General features: G+C 38.9%; 1 protein-coding gene and 1 non-coding gene across 4 annotated transcripts; both read right to left on the bottom strand.

The window, feature by feature from the left end:
• TRNAF-GAA (transfer RNA phenylalanine (anticodon GAA)) lies at positions 1 to 73 on the bottom strand. The gene has a single exon. It is a non-coding gene; the product is annotated as a tRNA-Phe (tRNA).
• Positions 74 to 4,731: 4,658 nt separating this feature from the next.
• Positions 4,732 to 17,615, bottom strand: TGDS (TDP-glucose 4,6-dehydratase). 3 transcript variants are annotated; one of them, XM_065678067.1, is made up of 13 exons: positions 17,522 to 17,615; positions 17,169 to 17,355; positions 16,074 to 16,140; positions 15,593 to 15,661; positions 13,120 to 13,210; positions 12,405 to 12,547; positions 11,700 to 11,798; positions 10,862 to 10,921; positions 9,212 to 9,255; positions 8,795 to 8,960; positions 8,236 to 8,294; positions 6,310 to 6,407; positions 4,732 to 5,913 (listed from the first exon to the last, which is right to left on the bottom strand). In XM_065678067.1, exons 2-13 carry the CDS (start codon positions 17,297 to 17,299, stop codon positions 5,813 to 5,815), a joined length of 1,128 nt encoding a protein of 375 aa, XP_065534139.1. In that variant the 5' UTR covers positions 17,300 to 17,355; positions 17,522 to 17,615; the 3' UTR covers positions 4,732 to 5,812. The 3 variants fall into 3 exon arrangements, with proteins under 3 accessions (XP_065534139.1, XP_065534140.1, XP_065534138.1); XM_065678068.1 differs by lacking the exon at positions 17,522 to 17,615 and adding an exon at positions 16,668 to 16,801 and having other exon boundaries at positions 17,169 to 17,258; XM_065678066.1 differs by lacking the exon at positions 17,522 to 17,615 and having other exon boundaries at positions 17,169 to 17,476.
• Positions 17,616 to 17,629: the final 14 nt, after the last annotated feature.

The following is a 17,629-nucleotide window of genomic DNA, read 5'->3' as shown; positions in this document are numbered from 1 at the left end:
TGCCGAAACCCGGGATCGAACCAGGGACCTTTAGATCTTCAGTCTAACGCTCTCCCAACTGAGCTATTTCGGCTGCGTTAGGTGATTCTTCGAAGTGATAACACTAACCGCTTCTTCTCCACCCACTTCTGGCATACACGACGGGTTAAACGAGACAGCCGTCACCCGTCCCACATGGCCGATCCATGAATACTGCGAACTAATTGCTGACCCGTCTTTGTAAATAAAACGCCTTAAGGCAAGGGCAAACGTAATAATAGCACTAAACTACATCTATACATCCATGCACAATGCACAACCTACATGCATTTGGTATCAGGTTTATAAAGGTTTTTCGGCTGTGGCTCTCTCGATTATTTGGGGAGCAACAGGAACTAGAATATGTGGTATTCAGGAGGGTTAAATCGGCAGTGGTTGTGCTTCAGTTTTCAGGGACTTTATTTTGAAGTCTGACAAACTGCAGAGAGATGATGTACCACAGACATGAACAGCAAGGGCATCTCTATCCTCATTTTTCCCTGGTCCTGCTCAGAGACGTACAGGAGAGGATCTGCGTGTCTGCACAACTCACAAATACTAAGCATAGCTGTAAGGAAAAACAGCTCATCCTCACACTGCCAGATAGGCATGCATTGCAACGGGCAACTGTTATCACACTCCTACAGTGTGACATGCATGGCTACATGTCAAATGCAAAGGATGCACCCAAGTGTGCACATTGACACATGTGGTGCTGGTGCTGGACACTCACAACTCAAGTTTGTGCATAGCTGTATATCCCATGGATCTAGACAAAGCTCCCTGTGAGAACATCCCCTACCCATGCTCCCTGCACGCTGTGTGTGGAGGAAAGCCGGTTTGCAAGCTTGTCCACTGCTGCTCCCTCGTGTCAGTCAAAAGAAAGAGCCAAACGAACCTCTGCCTCTTCTGCAGCAACAGAGTTTAACAAATCCCTCCTTTTCGAGTGTGGAAACAGCCTTCTCCCAAACTACCCCCGTGAGTATCTGGAGACACACACACACATTTCCTTCTGCTTTCAGTGTATTTTTTCCTCAAATTACACCATTTTGTGAACAACCACTGTTCTTCATGAGCTGACATTTTCAGAAGTCAAATGCTGAGGCCTAGGCCAGCAGTTCAGTGTCTGGGAACAAAACCTCCATAACAAAAGAAATTCAGTTAGGAAGAGGTTAAAAAAACAAACCCAAGCCCCCCACCATTGTGCTAAAGAGGTGTGCTAACAACATACAGGTACAAAATCTCATACTCTCATGATTTTCCATTGCCACTGGCAGCGATTGTTTCACTCAGAAATGATGAATGTAATCACTTAATGAGCGTGTCTCCTACTGATGCAGTTAACATAATCTTGTGATCTCTGGTGCAGATAAACTCCAGATGTGCGATTGCAGGCGTAAAAGTCAAAAAAACACTATTCACTTTAGCATCGTCATACATTAACACAAAAATTTGAGCTAAAAACTAAACGTAATGCAAAACAAAACAAAAATAAGAAGGAATTCAGCCTCAGATATAACATATTTAATAAAGCATTTCCCAAACAAAAGCTGGGGGTTTGCATGAAAGTTCCTCTTACTGAAAAGCAGGAACATAGCAGCATTTCATGGCCATTTGAAGAGCACAAGAACAGAGTTTTAGCAAAATGGAGCATCCTGAGTCCAGACGAAGCTATTCAGAACTTTCTCCTAATGGTAAACCAGATTTGTACTATTTTGTACCCTTCCAGAGTAGGCAGCGGAAAAGGGAACAAAATAAAAACCAAAAAACCACCAACACCACCACTTTTTTCACCCACAACCTCTCTCCTATATCTGGTAACAGGCAGGCTGGACAAAAAAAAGCTGTTTCCGAGTCCATCCCATTATGACAACATACAGCAACCTCAGACACAGCTGGAGCCCCTTCATGCCAAGCAGCACACAAATACAAGCAAGGAACTGGCAGGGTCAGAGCGGAGAAAGCCTTGGGGACAGCAAGGGTTATGCCCATCATGAAAACAGGAACAGATACAGAGATACAGGCCGCACAGGCCACGAATTGCAGGGCAGGTGGACTCCTGGCAGCCCTGCATCAGCTATAGGCTTCACCATCTTCCCAATCCCTTCACTTGCTACTTCAAGGGATGTACTGATCAGCAGGAGTACGCCAAGATAACGGGGTAGCGATGCTGGTTTTGCCCAAGGCAGAAGGGATTTCAGGAGTTGCTCCTGAAGATCTGATCCGAACAACAGCAGTAACTCCAAAAAGAGGTGCAGACCTGACAACTGTCCCCAAATAATTTCCCATATGTGAGCCACCTGTGCATGACAGAACCTGGACAGAAACCCTCTAGCAAAGACCAGCCCTTCTCCATTATAAAGTTTTAGCAAGTTAAGTGACATACACGTTTACTCCATTTATTTTTCTTATCGGTGTAGCCTCACATTGTTCTGCCAGACAAACCTTGAGGAAAGTGGACTGAAAGATTCCTGTGTTCACAATGTTGTTGTAATCACTACCTTAGCTTTCTGTAGAACTGCTTCTTCCTACCTTCCGAGTGAAACAGTGAGAAATAAAAGCTAAAAGCATTAAACTCCTCCACATGAACAGTTTGCTAGTAGATCCTTTGTCCTCTTCTTCCTATAAAAGCCAGAACTTTAATGGCAAAAAAAGCTATTTCCTTTAACAGTAAAAAGACTTTTCCCTGTGAAAGGAACACTCCTACCAGAGCACTCACCTGCTAATGCAATCTATCTACAGTACACTACAGAGCACAGCAGCTCAAAGCAAAAGCTTCCTAGATTATTTTTTATATTTGTATATTTTTTTAATGTATATGTATATATTCATATAAATTTAAGTTTGAACACCAAGCAAAAAATCTCAAACACTCTGAAGGATTAAATCAGCAAAAACACTTAAATATGCTAAAAATTAAATGATCCTTTTTTAATCCTTTTGATCCTTTCACTGCTCCTAAGTAATATTACTTGTTTGGATAGCCCCATGAATGTCAAGGCTTGCATCTTCAGCATCTAAACATTCAAAACGTTCGAAAGATCTATTTAGTAAACCAAACACACACTATTGCTTTCTTCTATGTAGTTCTAATCTGATAACACTATCACAAGTTAATTGATTTTTAGTGCTCCAAAGACACTGTACTTATTTGCAATGTTTAAATAATTTAATAATCTATACTTTAAAGGCAAATCACACAACCAGTATTCCATCATAAGCACATGTGAAACAAACATACTTTCATGCAGTCCACAGAAAGCAGCTGCCACAGCTAAAGGAGATCTCTGCAGGACTTCAGCTATTTCTGGTATTGACTTTTGTAAAATACAAAACAGTAAGATGGGTAAGTAACTTTCTGCATTTTGCAAGGAAGATATATATGAAGATAAGCTAAGAAAGTTGGGGCTGTTCAGCCTGGAGAAGAGAAGGTTGCGTGGAGACCTCATAGCAGTCTTCCAGTATCTGAAGGGGGCCTACAGGGATGCTGGGGAGGGACTCTTCATTAGGGACTGTAGCAGTAGGACAAGGAGTAATGGGTTCAAACTCAAACAGAGGAAGTTTAGGTTAAATATAAAGAGGAAATTCTTTACTGTGAGGGTGGTGAGGCACTGGAGCAGGCTGCCCAAAGAAGTGGTAAATGCTCCACCCTGGCAGTGTTCACTACCAGGCTGGATAGAGCCTTGGGTGACACAGCCTAGGTAGAGGTGTCCCTGCCCATCAGCAGGGGGGTTAGAACTAGATGAGCTTATGGTCCTGTCCAACCCTAACTATTCTATCATTCTATGAGCTCAAGAGAATATGAAAATTAAGAAAATATTTGACAACAATGTATGTTTGACAATGAAATTTAAGTGATTCATCTTAACTATCTGGTAAGCCAAGTATTCTAATAATCTCAGACATAAAAAGTCCTGTAACTTTCATCCTTCCCAAATGGAGGTTTCCGCTACCAAACCAAGTATCAGAAACTCCCAAAAAATACAAGTGCAATGTAATTCTAGTATACTATTATTATCCTACTTTGTCCTAGAAAACTCACCCTCAGTAACACATTCTTGGACTTTAGAATACGTAACTGGTGTCAAGATAAGCCTGCAAGCGTTATTGTTCAGCCTCAAGATGACTCTTGACAAGCAAGTGGCATTTTATCAACAGCTCCATACAATACATATAATCATAGAACACTTAGGGTTGGAAAGGACCCAAAGATCACCTAGTTCCAACCCCCAACACGTAAGAGGTGTTATGAAGCTGGGAGCAGAATGGGTCCAAAGGCAGCACTATTTGTAGACTACCTGGATCAGTACTATTAAGTTCTATGTTCAGTTACTACTGAAACTCTAGCAGGTATTTGTTAAGGCAAATGCCCCAAGTTCTGTCCTTCCCTCCACTTTGGGTGATGAGGGAAGAACTGCAAATACTTCTGTTTTGCGAGTTAACTCCCAATTGCTGAGAGTCTTTAAAAGTTTCAGCAATTTCCACGCATACCATAGCATCTTAGTCCTATCCTTCTGCAGCTCTACCCAGGAGCAAAAGAAGGGTCTGGGACTGTGCCAAGTACAGAAGCTAAAGTGGTTAAGAGCAGGAAGAGATGTCCCTTCTGTACCTTCCACATAAAAGCCAAAAAAGTGAAGACAGTTTTTGCTGTATGCTGAAAAAAAGTAAGAAATACTAAAAAAAAGAAAACAAAGCACCACAAAACCCACCATCTGCTTTTTCAACATGTTTACTTAATTATGAGAAAACAGTTACACTGTAACTTTTATTACTCAAATCAACTTTGAAAAATATGCATCAACATATTCCTAGAATTGAATTTTCCTCCCAAGCTTTACATTAAAACTCAGATCTTTAAAATGTTTGTCACCAGAAAAAAAATAAAAAATTCTGAAACATGACATTGAAGGTCTTCCAACCCACAAGGAAGTGTTGAATATTTTTCTCCATAAATATCCTTCATATCACACGAAATAACATCACTGGAATGTTAACCATGTTACAGTATTTCAAGTTGGTTACAATTAGTTAAGAAATGGAAATTAACATGTAAAAGACAGTAATACAGGTAAAGAACAAACAAATAAACCAAACCAATATCTAAAACAGAGCAGTTTAAGAAAATGCTTCTGGAAATCTCAGTGAGAACACCTGCTATGTCCTGACACTGGTTTTTTCCCTGCCTCTCTTAAAGAGGGGCATTTAAAGTTATGGAATAGGTAACAGTTCAATCAGTCAGAAGGGAATACTACAACAACAGAGAAAAGGACTGAACCATATGGGTGCTATAGCTAGCTTCTGTTGACTGATTTATACTCTCCAGAAAAATATAGCATTCTTCCCCCTGATTAAAACCAAAATGCAACTCTTTAAAGTGACAAAAATAATATATTACAGTGTAAAAACAAATTAATACAGATCAATGATTCCAGAACTAAAAGAATTTCCACTGAATGTACCAAAAGCTGTAACCACAAATTATTCTCATTAAGGCAGATTCGACTTCAGTTACACTAATTTATAGCATTATAAATATTCTTCAACCTGCAAACGTCTTTAAAATCAATACCTAGTGATTTTAAACAATCAACAGCTATTGCACCGAACGCTGAAATTAACAGATTCAGTTTATAAAGTGCTGCAACCCTTCCACATTTGTGCTATACTGTAGTTCCGTATTAATTTTGGTTCCTGTATCTTGAATACATTAAGAGTTCAGTGAGGCCACTTGATTGCAGGCTTTGAAGGAAAGGCTGTATGAGGTAGAATAAACTCCTTCAGGTTCTCTGCTACCCTAGGGACCACTGAGCTGTGCAAACGGCTCTGCCACAGGAAAGGGCTCCAAAGCTTTCTCCGAGTTCTTCCAGTTGTGAAAGTTTTCTTTGTACCATTCAACTAGTATGAAGAGAATGCTAATGAGTCAAGTTGACCAGCAATAACAGGGAAATTAAAATATTCCACACATATCATAGGACTATAAACATGTTAGTAGTTCATTATGCAAACGTTTAACCTACAATATTTAAAGAAATCTAGTGCAGGTTTTGTAAAGTCTTCATGCAAGACTTAATCTAGCATTAAAAAGTAATTCTAGTTGCTCGTGCTTTATTGTGATTAACCTTTTTTTATTTTTAATCAGGTAAATTCCTAAAGAACAGTCCATTTACGGAAAATTAAAACGCTAAATTTCTTCTCTTTAGCTTCTCATTAACAAACCTATATGCCCCTTTTCGACCCTTTCCCTCCTCCCATCACTTCTAAATCAATTAGTGTAAAAGTCATCAGTCCTACTTGTTTTCTTTATTCCTTCTTTCCAAGGCACTTTAGGTCTCCAACCTAAGCTGTGCATTTTTTCTGAATTCATGGGGTATCTCAGGTCATTGGTAGGTCTGATGAAATATAAAATGCAGATGAAAAACAATTTGATTAGATTACTTCATTAATTAGAAATGCAGTACCTCACACTGTCTTCCAACATTACATATGCTTCAATTCTGAAAATTCCCATCAACATGAACAGATTATATTGCCTTCAAAAACTATGTGGCACTGAATACAGCTTCTACACCACAATTCAGTTTGTACAGTTAACTTCTTGGAATTGAGTAGTATAAATATGAATTATTATCGTATTGGTACAGAAATGAATGCAAAACTTAAATTACTGCCAATGCAATTGTGCAAATCAGTGCCTTTGCAATGCTTTAGACAGTCACTATCCAAGCAAGTGTTTTCTAGTATCTGCATTCACAATTTTCATCCTGAAAGCCCAACATTTTTCACCTACTTCAGATTTGAAATACATAAACTTCCAAAGCACTGTCGTTACAGTCCTTCAGTAGCTACGCAAACTTAATAATACTCAATATGTAGAATCCCAGAACCCTGCAAGATTCAACACAGAAAGAGATTTCCTACATTTATGCATGACACATACTTTCCCTTTCACAGTCTGGCAGTTACACATTCTCGTCTAGCCCTCCTGCACTAGCATACTGGATCTCCATGTGCACAGAGAAACCAACTACTTATTAAAACATCCTGATCTCAAGCAGAAGCAGAAATTATTTTTCCATGGCAAATAACCCCCATGACCCTTAAGTTGCTCATTCTAGAATTAAATAACTGCTAGTTAGGTATCTTAATCTTTTGTAAGACCTCAACATTCTCTGAAAGATGTATACCTATGGGGTTAGTTTTCTCAGTCCCATTAATGTTTAAGTGTCAGCAAACAGGAGCCAGTACACATGAAGAAACACCTCAATCTGAATTATGCTAAGACCTACTGAACACCCAAATCATGTGAGCCAAAGACAATTTATTTAAAGTTCTGCAATACACCCGGATTTCTGAAAAACACTTCCTTTTAAAAACAAAAATTAGTATATTTAAAGACACTTCAGTTCAGTAACAACTGACACACATTTGGGTAACAATTCAAATGTAAACAAAGTGAGAATTCTAAAGGACATAATACTTAACTGCTATCAGCAGGTATGTCATTTCTAATCACTAGTGAGAGTGCAGTATCTAAGGTAAGCAGACTCATTGTTGCAGGAAAAAAAAAAAAAGGAGATAAAAGAACAGAGCCAAACCAAGCCTGAAATTAAGGACAAAAACACAGACCAAAAGCATATTTATAAAAGTTAGCAATTTCTGCCACCACCTTAAGTTTGGCACCTCAGAATTTTACATCTACTTTTGAGATAGCAGTTTCAGCTTGAGCTGGGAATCTAAAACTAACTACACGCCACAGGTGTGTATTTCTGCCTGTGGAGTGCAGGTCTTATCTATAAAGCGCATTTAAGTCTGAACTAGTTATGTTATTGTCAACATACTAATGCTACATGAGAGATGATGGAATTCACCTCACTCAAGTGAAGTTGAAGAGAAAGTACTGAATAAATTATCTAAACTATTCTTAATAAAATATTTAGCTACTGTGTAAAACCAGCCCTTTTCCCAAAGCACACTTCAGTAGTGAGAAGTCTGAGTAAAGTTAAGACAGATTAGCAATACACGCTCTTCTATGTACGTCTCCAGGTATCTACTCTGACCTAAAGATCCAAATAATAAATGGAAATATTGTTTTTCTATACTATATAGTTTTTCTATACTTTTTATAAACTGCTCTCACTCCACAAAGTAACTATTCGGCAGGAGTCCCAGAATTCCTCAGGATAGAGCTATTCTGCATGTCCTTCACGATTTCCTTACCTGTCTTTGACATAATCCATCCAGTGCTCCATTTCAGATTCTGAACTGGTCTTCTTTATCTGTCAAGAAGAGAAACAAAGTCACCCCCATACATTCTGCACTATCTTAACATAAATTTTAAAATAGACTTTTTAGCAAGATTTAAGTCTGTTTAAAAAGAATCCACATATACAAAATGGAAATGGTCTTTGCCTAAACAGAGGTTTTAAACTACAGAGATTATTAAAACCATCCAGAACAATTTCAGTGCTGCTTCTTCATCTGAGTGCCACATTCTCAAATTAGAACTGAAGCAGCTAGCATGAAAAACCCCTAACAATTGGTATTTAACCATTAATGTCCCAGATAACTGATGCAGTAGTGCAACGCATGATAGCTTGTACTCAAAACTTACATAGTACAGCTGCCACAGAAAGGGTAGCACATTGTTCTGCTACGATTACCTTCTAAGACCCACCACAAGCCTCATTTCTCTCATTTCTCTCTACAAAAGGTTTATAGTAGAATTGTTTATATGTGCAGTGACTGGTAAAGGAAAGCATCATAACTGTTTACTTACTAAATGGATTAACTCCTTAGCAAGCTGGGAAATGGACATCTCAAAGTTCGTTCCAATGTTATAAATTTCACCTGGCTTCCCTTCCTTCAAGACAGTGAGGAATGCTTCTACCACATCAGCTGCATAAAGGAAATTCCTTCTTTGAAGTCCAGAACCATGGATACAGCTTAAAACCAAGAAGAGACAAAAAAATTTTGTTAATCCTTAAACAGAATTATTCAATTTATTAGTGTGCACTTTAAGCAGTTTTGTCCTCAGCTGTTACCTGAAAGTATCTTAAGTAGCTGATATGCAAGCAACCCTTTAGCTTAAGGAAATTATATTATCAAAATAAGCAATTCTTAACTTAGCTGTGAAATAAGTATGAGGTATAGTTTGTAAGGACAAATGCCACAAACAAAAAAGCAAATTACATACCATTTTCTGTTCTGCTGCAACAAAGATATAAACTTTGGAATAACCTAAGGAATGGAACAGGAGAAGATGGAGGAAAAAAAAAAAAATAAAAATCACTATTTTTGAAGCTATTACTCTACAAAGAACATTGTGCTTCACCAGTAAGTGCCATGAAGTATCTTAACAAGACCCTTTAAATACTTCTAAGTTTTCTTAAGTCTAATCAAAAAGTGCATCAAGCCTAGGAACTGTAACGATTTGGGGGGGGGGAGGGGGGGCGGCATTAACAGTATGTGCCTGTTGTAAAGGTTATCTGTCTGGTCAACCATTACAGATCAGTTGTTACAAACTTAACATTTCTATGAATTACTTTTCACACATAGAACTGCTCTAGAGTCTCATTAGGCATAACTATTGGAAAATGTTTAGAACATGATTTAAACATCCAGCAAATTGCATTGTCTATAGTCAAAAAAGTCATTCAAACATTTGGAAGAGAATTTCAAGATAAGTAAACACAGATCACATTAGGTGAGCATAAAGATTTACAGTATTATGTTCAGCTACAAGTTTAGATCCATTCAGAACAGTTGGTCCTGCTATTACAGTTATTAAACTATTAGCCATTAGAATGCTATTCCAATTATTTTAATTTTGTTAACTTACTACCCTAAACACAGGAGCTGACATAGTCAGTAAAACTAAAGATCCATCCAGCCTAGTAACGTCTTAGCAGTAACTAGAAGTGGATATTTGAGGAAGAAATTATATAGGCCAAAAGCAATGATGCATCCCCTAATATACTTCCAACATCATGCAACCTGTAAACAGACATTGCCCAAGCCATGCATCAGCGAAAAACATTCTTAAAACCATTGCTTACCCACCTGCAATAACAGAGGGAAAAATAAATATGCAAATATAAAAAAAAAGGAAACACCCAACCCAACACACAGAAAGGATTTCAAATTTTAAGAAATACCTCACTAGAACTGCAAAATACAGCTACATTTCACAAAAGCTCTGAACTCCAAAAACGTATGCAGGATTATCTTTTTGTCAGTATATTTCCATTCACTAGCATAGCAGTATTGCCTACAAAGGCAACTCCCTTTCACCAATAACCATTTTAAATAGTTACACTGCAAGGTACATGCAAAGAACAAGTTGCTTTGCAAAGCTGTCCATCTCACAGCTGATTGCCATAGCTTCATCTTACCAATTTTCTGTACAGCTGGAACATCACTACGTTGGGCATACTGCTCTCGATTTATTTCGAGGCACTTACCTCAGTTATTAAACATTCTCTGTTACAGCATAACATGCGAGTTAATTGTAATTACTAGGGGAACCCTGACAGACATAGGGCAGTTAAATATCCTTTGAAAAATAACAAAGTTACAAAACAAAGTCATTGTAGTAAAACTCATGTCAATAACTAGAATCTCTGATGCTTTAGTGACAAGCAAAACAACATGTATTCATTATGCTGATAGTTAAGACACATCAGTGTGAGACCAAAATACATAATCACAGCTAAGTGTGGACATATATACTTGCAAGACAATGTTTTTTTTAAAAATCAATCCATTCTCATAACAAAAAAGTAGCAACGCTGTAACTCTCAATTACAGTATACTGAAGCTCAGAGAAAAGCATATATGTACTTACTTTTTCTGGATACTGATGTGGTCCATAGACATTACTGCTCCGTGTGATAACAACAGGGAACTGAAAAGCATGAAAAGTGCATATGATTACATAAGAAAGTATGTAAAAATCTGCAGGCTTCTTGCTGATCAGTAATAAGCTGACACACAGTGCTTCTACAAGGCCTTACAAACAGTAATGAATTAAGCTATCCACCAAATGGGCAAGGGCCTCCAGCCTTCTCAGTTGGTTAGAATCATCACAGGTGACAAATATTTGCAATCTCAGTCCTGCTACAGATATACATAGTCCACTAGAGACTGGCTTACTACTACTCATTCCAATAAAATGTTTCAGTCATTAACATCTTATTCAAGTAAGCTATGTCAAAAAGCTCTGCAGAAGGACATGTCAAGAAAATAAGACTAAAGTATTAAAAATGTTAAATATTTTTGCTTAAATGAATCTGAATAATAGGGGGGTTTTGTTCCCTTCTCCCCCGCCTTTTCTTTTTGCTTTCACTATGAGACCAGTCTTAAAACAACTTGAATATTACATATTCTACTTCTCTATAAACTTTTCTTCAATCTTAACACTGTTTCTTCAATTGCTAATGTTCTCTTTGTTTACCACTTTATCCAGGAACATTTTGAGACATTAGAGTTCAGATTTGCAAAAATATAAAAATATTTGACCTCTCCCCACCATCCTATAATGTATGGTGTGCTATAACACATCCAAATGTATGTGGTGCCATAACACATCCAAACAAGAAGAATAGCCAAAGAAGAATAACAATCAGGAAAGACATAGCAATGAAGGACAGGTTTCAAAGTTTTTGAAGGTTACATCAACTTACTTGGTACCTTTCCCAGTAAGACTGAACAAAACATTCTGCAGCTGCTTTAGAGGAGGCATAGGGATTTGTTGGACGTTTTGGTGAGGATTCATCAAATTCCTAAAGTGAAAATTAGCATTACGTCATTTCTTTCACCCAGATAAATCTTAAAACATTACAAAAGCTACAGCTGCAATGGAAATAAAAATCCCTAAATAACCAAGCACACCAGCCTGAGAAAGTCACCTTTCCACTTACAGCAGAAGACTGTCTACTTATCAAGAAAAGATACAAAAGCAGTACAAAACCAGTTCCCAGCCTGTCCAGTTCACAGTCAAGGCAGAGCAGGAAAAAACTATATTTAAAAGAAAAACCAAAGCCAAAATATACTGTGCCCATTGCTTGAAGTCTCATGACTTCAAGGCAAAATTTGAGCAATACATTCATTTGATAGTATCTCTGAGGAGTATTCACATGTCATTAATGACCCCAAACTCTCTGCTTTAGGCAATACACATTCAATATAGAACATGCTACAAAAGAATTCAGGACAGTTTTGATACTTGGCTTTCTAGAAACAACCAATGCTTGTTTACAAGTTCCAGTGTTACCAGGAATAGCTCAAAAGTCATACACTGACAGAGGCCAAGCAAAGTTATGACAACTTTGTTTTCACTATTGAAAGCAAGTAAAGCTAGAAAAACCCTCACACACTTCCAAACTCACCTCATCAGTGCTGCCTCCATATACTTCATCTGTACTAACATAGACAAACTTCTCCACATTGGCTTCATGTGCAGCAGCAACCAGCACATTAGTGCCATAAACATTAACATAGGCGAATTCCAGGGCATGCCAAAATGAAAGATCTACATTAAAAACATCAGACAATTCTGATTAAATTTAGGCAAGATATGGCTTCTGACTGAACCATAATATTAGAGGCTGTAATGTAGACTGGGATTTTACCACTAGTGCTTTCTTTGTCACATAGCAAGGTCATTATTAAAGATACTCTACACTTAAAGACAAAATCCTTCCTCTCAACAAGAGGCTGGAATTGGGAGTAAAAGCTTGTTGACTGTGGACAGTTCCATTTGAAATAGCATTATCTAACTTTTAGTGGCAACAGAACTACTTCCCGTCAGCACTAGGAAGGGCCGAGTGCAGAAAGAAAAGTATCATTCAAAGACATCAGCAAGATGCAGTAATAGATATATATACACCAGTGTATATATATATATATGTACCAGTAATAGGTATATATACCTATTACCAGTAATTAACTAACAACTGTTTTAGTTCATATCAATCTGACAATTCTCAGAAGCATTTTCCTGGAGAATTTTTCAAGTATTTCTGCTCGTGGTGAAAGGCATTCTAAGTGTAATTCATGCTCTCCTTTATGCAAAATAATACCAAAACATGCAACAATGCTCACCTACATGTGTTTGGGCTGCAAAATGAAGGACTATATCTATTTTCTCAGTTTTGAAGAGCTGTTTTATAAAGTCAGGTTCACAAATATCTCCCTAAACAGAAAAAAAAAAGAACAAGTTACTTTTGATAGAAAATAGTAAGCTCTCATTTGTATCAAGCACCATGTAACAAACCATTACAAAGAAAGCACAGTTTACTACCAACTGAGTTTCAGGCAATTTGTCTCATGTCTTGGATAGATGTCACACATTTTGAGCAACAGCCTCAATTAAACTTATTTCGGGACTTTTGTTACTACTAAACATTAGAAACAGCATTGCCTCCAAAACATACACAACATAAGTACAATGTTTAGTTTGAATGCTGAGATTGGAATGACAAGTTCCCTCACCAAGTAGGAGTCTGGCTAGCGGACAGTGACATCTAGTGGCGTTATGAAAGGTGAACTGGATTTCCACTAGTCAAAATACATGGTTGGATGCCTTGCAAGGATTTTGCATTTTGATTTTTGTCCTGGTAATTATTTAACTTTTTTTTAAACAGATATAGTTAGAAAAGAGTCATGCATCAACACACAAACCATTCTTTAGTTTGACACAGAAAAAACAGCAGGTCTTAAAGGTAAACACAAGCTAGGAAACAGGTTTTTGTATTTATCTGTTGACTCAACTTGTTCAAACAAGAGAGTACCTGAGCACAGATGTTATTGAAAATACAAGTCTTTGTCCCTGAGACAAGGCAATTAACAGTTCAAATGCATGTATGTTTTAAGAAGTTATCAAGTAACAATTCTGAACAACAGCCTCAGATGTCAGACATGGGAGGAAGATGAACTGATTTTCCTGTTTCTTATCCCTGAACAGATCTGAAACACTCCAATAAATACATTTCAGGCTCATACATTGACTCTCTTTTCTTAAATGAAATTCAAACTCCATACATCTGGGCTGAGCAACCACAGAAACTGTGATAAAACTGAATCTTAAATACAGTCCCTTAAGCAAGTTTTGCAAGCTTTCACCTCTCTATCTTCCAAAACAGGTCTCTTTTCTACAACACCACTACAGCATTTATCCTTCCTGCTCTCTTCTAAAGCCAGCAATAGTGTTAAAGTTCTAACTGTAGGGCTTGCCCATCAGAGATTATTTTTCCAGAACATTTTTTCCTATCAGTGTAAACTCTTTGGCTGCATGGCTGCATCACAGCTGCATATTAAGCTCTGACCAACCTTTGTTAAAAAAGAAACCAGTTTATACTATTATAATTCTACTGATGTAATTTTTGTGAGAATATATTCCTACCCAAGTTCAGAAGCAGTATAGCTACATCATTCCTTATTGCTATTCCCCGTTTCACACAGGGATCTATTTATAGGGTGCCTTCTAGAAGTCCATACTATCCCCAGCAATTAAACGTTAATATACAACCAGGTAACAGGGCCTTTCTAAAGCCTTCATACATTTGATATCACATACTGGAAACCATCAAAAACATTAGGAAAAAAACAACCAGAAAGCCAGTTTGGGCATGCTGAAACTACATTTGCTTAGCAGACATCCCCTTTCTTCTCATGAAGCTTTTATCTCAACAGCTTAGAGATAAATAAACAGGTGCTTTACAAACATGGAAACAGCCATGGGTGTCACCAAACAGCTGAGGACAAATTCAATTCCCCACCCTGCCTGAATCCAAGAAGTACATTTAAGTTACATCTACTACCTCCAACAACGTTGCCACAAAGTTGCTATTCCAGAAAATTAAATTATATACATTTTTCCCATGTCCTGCAACCTCAGGCAGCCCAGATAGATAGAGAGATCAGCATTAGTACCAACTTTCACAGAGGGGAAAAACTTCAACATACAAACCCACCCATCAGAACACTTGTCTGAACAATAAATCAAAATCTACCCCATGTCTGAAGATAAAACCGTGGAAACAGTAAACTAATTTAATTGACAAAATTTTTAAAAGAGAAATCATACCTTGAACGGTCCCATGAGACCCTGTTCCAAAACAACTATGAACTACACAGCATCTACAGCAGCAAAAGTAATTAGCCTGATGTCTAATACTAGCAGAACAAGAAAGAATACGTTGCACATGATGGAATATGACAAGTGGCAGCATTTGAAGGTGCAAAATCTAAGAGAGCATCAGAGAGGCATGGAGGAGATTAATATGAGTCCATCTTGTCCATATCACCATCTATCAAAAGGTAAAACAATCATCCCTAGAACCACTCACATTCATGACCAGGCTTTAACCAATTCTGTACCTTTATTTCACAATAAAATATATCAATTTCCAAAAGACTACTTCATGTAAGAGACAGAATTAGTAGCAGTGATTTCAACTTGACCATAAATAGAAACTGTGGCTTCTAGTCTGGGGAGACATGGAGACATTACCTTGATACAAGGGCATAAAAATCAGGACAAAGTTAAATTTCCTGGAAAGGAAGCCTTTATTACCTGGATAAACTTGTAGTTTTCCTTCTCAGAGACAGTTTCAAGGTTCTTCAAGCTTGCACAGTAGTTGAGCTAAAGAGAAATACGCACACAGTCTCACTAAGTGAGCTTCATGAAAATAAGCTAACACAAATCCCACCAAACCACTAGTAAGTTTGAGAACAAAATTTATAACAGAAAAGGCTATTTTGCAAGCAGATATGATGAAGTTTTAAAAACATAAAACTCTGGAATATACCTTAACTGAAAAAAAAAAAAACAACATTAAACTGAAGTCTAGAACTCAAAAAAAGCCTCTTGTTTTTTTAACTAATTCTTTGTGATGGGCACATGAACAGTAGATGATTTTTTTTAATAGGAACAAACAGATAGTCAAACAAAAATAATAAAGAATTATAACCCACATAAATTTCAACATGCTATAGATTGCATTAAAAGTAATTTAAAACAGTTTTCCATATCAAGAAAGAAAACAAGCTATTACCTTATCTAGATTTATAATCAGATAGTTTGGATAGTTTTTCACAAGAGAGACAACTACATGTGAAGCACTGTGGAATAGAAGAAAAATATTTTACAATTACTTAAACAGCATTAAGGTAACAGACGCATAAATTATAAGTTTAACAACAACAAAGAGCTTTGGGTTTAGAGAGGGCTGTACTCAAGACAAGCAACAGAAATTTACAAATATATTTCACGATATGTCAATATTATTCTATTGGGAAGGCCCACAACTGCATACTGTCAAACTAAAAAAGAGCAGCAATGCTCACAGCACCCACTCCTCCACCCCCCCAAAAAAAAACTACCAAAACCAATTCCAACGAGGCTGTTCCATGCTACATTTCAATTGCCAGTCTAAAATACCTTTACACCATTAATTTTATAAATTAGGAAGAACTAAACAGTCAAATCTCCTAACCCACAATATTGACTCTCAACACTCAACCCTCTGTCACAACTGCTAGGTGTAAGAAGCAACGATTGCCTGACTGCAAGGTAGCCTTTTTCTTTGGAACAGTCGTGTATATAAGAAGCTCATCCTGCACGTTCAGCTTTAGCAGGTCTTATTCACATCATCTCCAGCCTCCCAAGCAGGGGGGGTACACAGAGATCTAGTCCTCTCGCAATTTCAGGCTCTGAGCACGCTGACAGGCTCAAGCTTAACATGGATTTGAAGTTTCTTTTTCTCCAGCAGAACCCACAGCACTAGAGAGTGGAGGTTAAACACAGGAGCTGACTGAAAGCCCTGCCACCCGCTACCCCTCCACGGCTGAGGCCGAGCACCGACTCCCACCGCCAGCGGGCGCAGGACATCCCCAAATAACTGATGCACGACACAGGCGAGACAGCCTCTAAGGCAAACCCGGCAGGGTAGAAACCGACGTGCGCCCCGCAGTTCGAGCCTGAGCGAACGCGGCCCGAGCCAGCGACGCCGCGGAACCGGCCCGGGACAGACCCAAGGGAGGCAGCCCCCCGGAATCCCTCCCGCCCCGCCCCGTCCCGGTCCCATCCGGACCACGAGAGCCAGCAATGCCCACCCGAGGGGAACTGGGGCACCGCGGCTGCCACTCACATGAACCCCGCGCCCCCCGTCACCAGCAACCGCTTCTCGAAGACAGGCGGCTCCGACATCGTCTGCGCTTTACGGCAACAGTCCTCATCCCCACACACACTGCCTTGCGTCACGGTCTCTCCACTGCGCATGCGCCAAGAGGGCCGGAGCCGCCGCTTCCCCGCAGGTTCCACAGGCGGAGCCGCAGCTGCAGCAAGAAGCCCCCATGTCAAAACGCCTTCCTCTCTCCCCGCGCGTCTGAACAGCAGAACTCGCCGCCTCCGAACCGAGCGGCAGCGGCACGAAAAGAACAAGGCTTTACTTCCGCCTTTAATGGCGACTGTCGCACTTTACGACGCTGGGTCTCAACTTACGGCTGAACCCAGCAACGGACACGTCGTGGTCGGGGCGGGGCCTCAGGTGGGCGGCTCCTCACTAACGGCTCTCTCTCGCGCGGCTCCCATTGGCTGTCGTGCGGCTCC

The sequence above is a fragment of the Lathamus discolor genome, chromosome 4 (genome assembly GCF_037157495.1).
Source record: "Lathamus discolor isolate bLatDis1 chromosome 4, bLatDis1.hap1, whole genome shotgun sequence".
Classification (NCBI taxonomy): Eukaryota; Metazoa; Chordata; class Aves; order Psittaciformes; family Psittacidae; genus Lathamus; species Lathamus discolor.
Note: the sequence above shows the minus strand (reverse complement) of the source record. Positions and strands in the feature narration are given on the sequence as shown.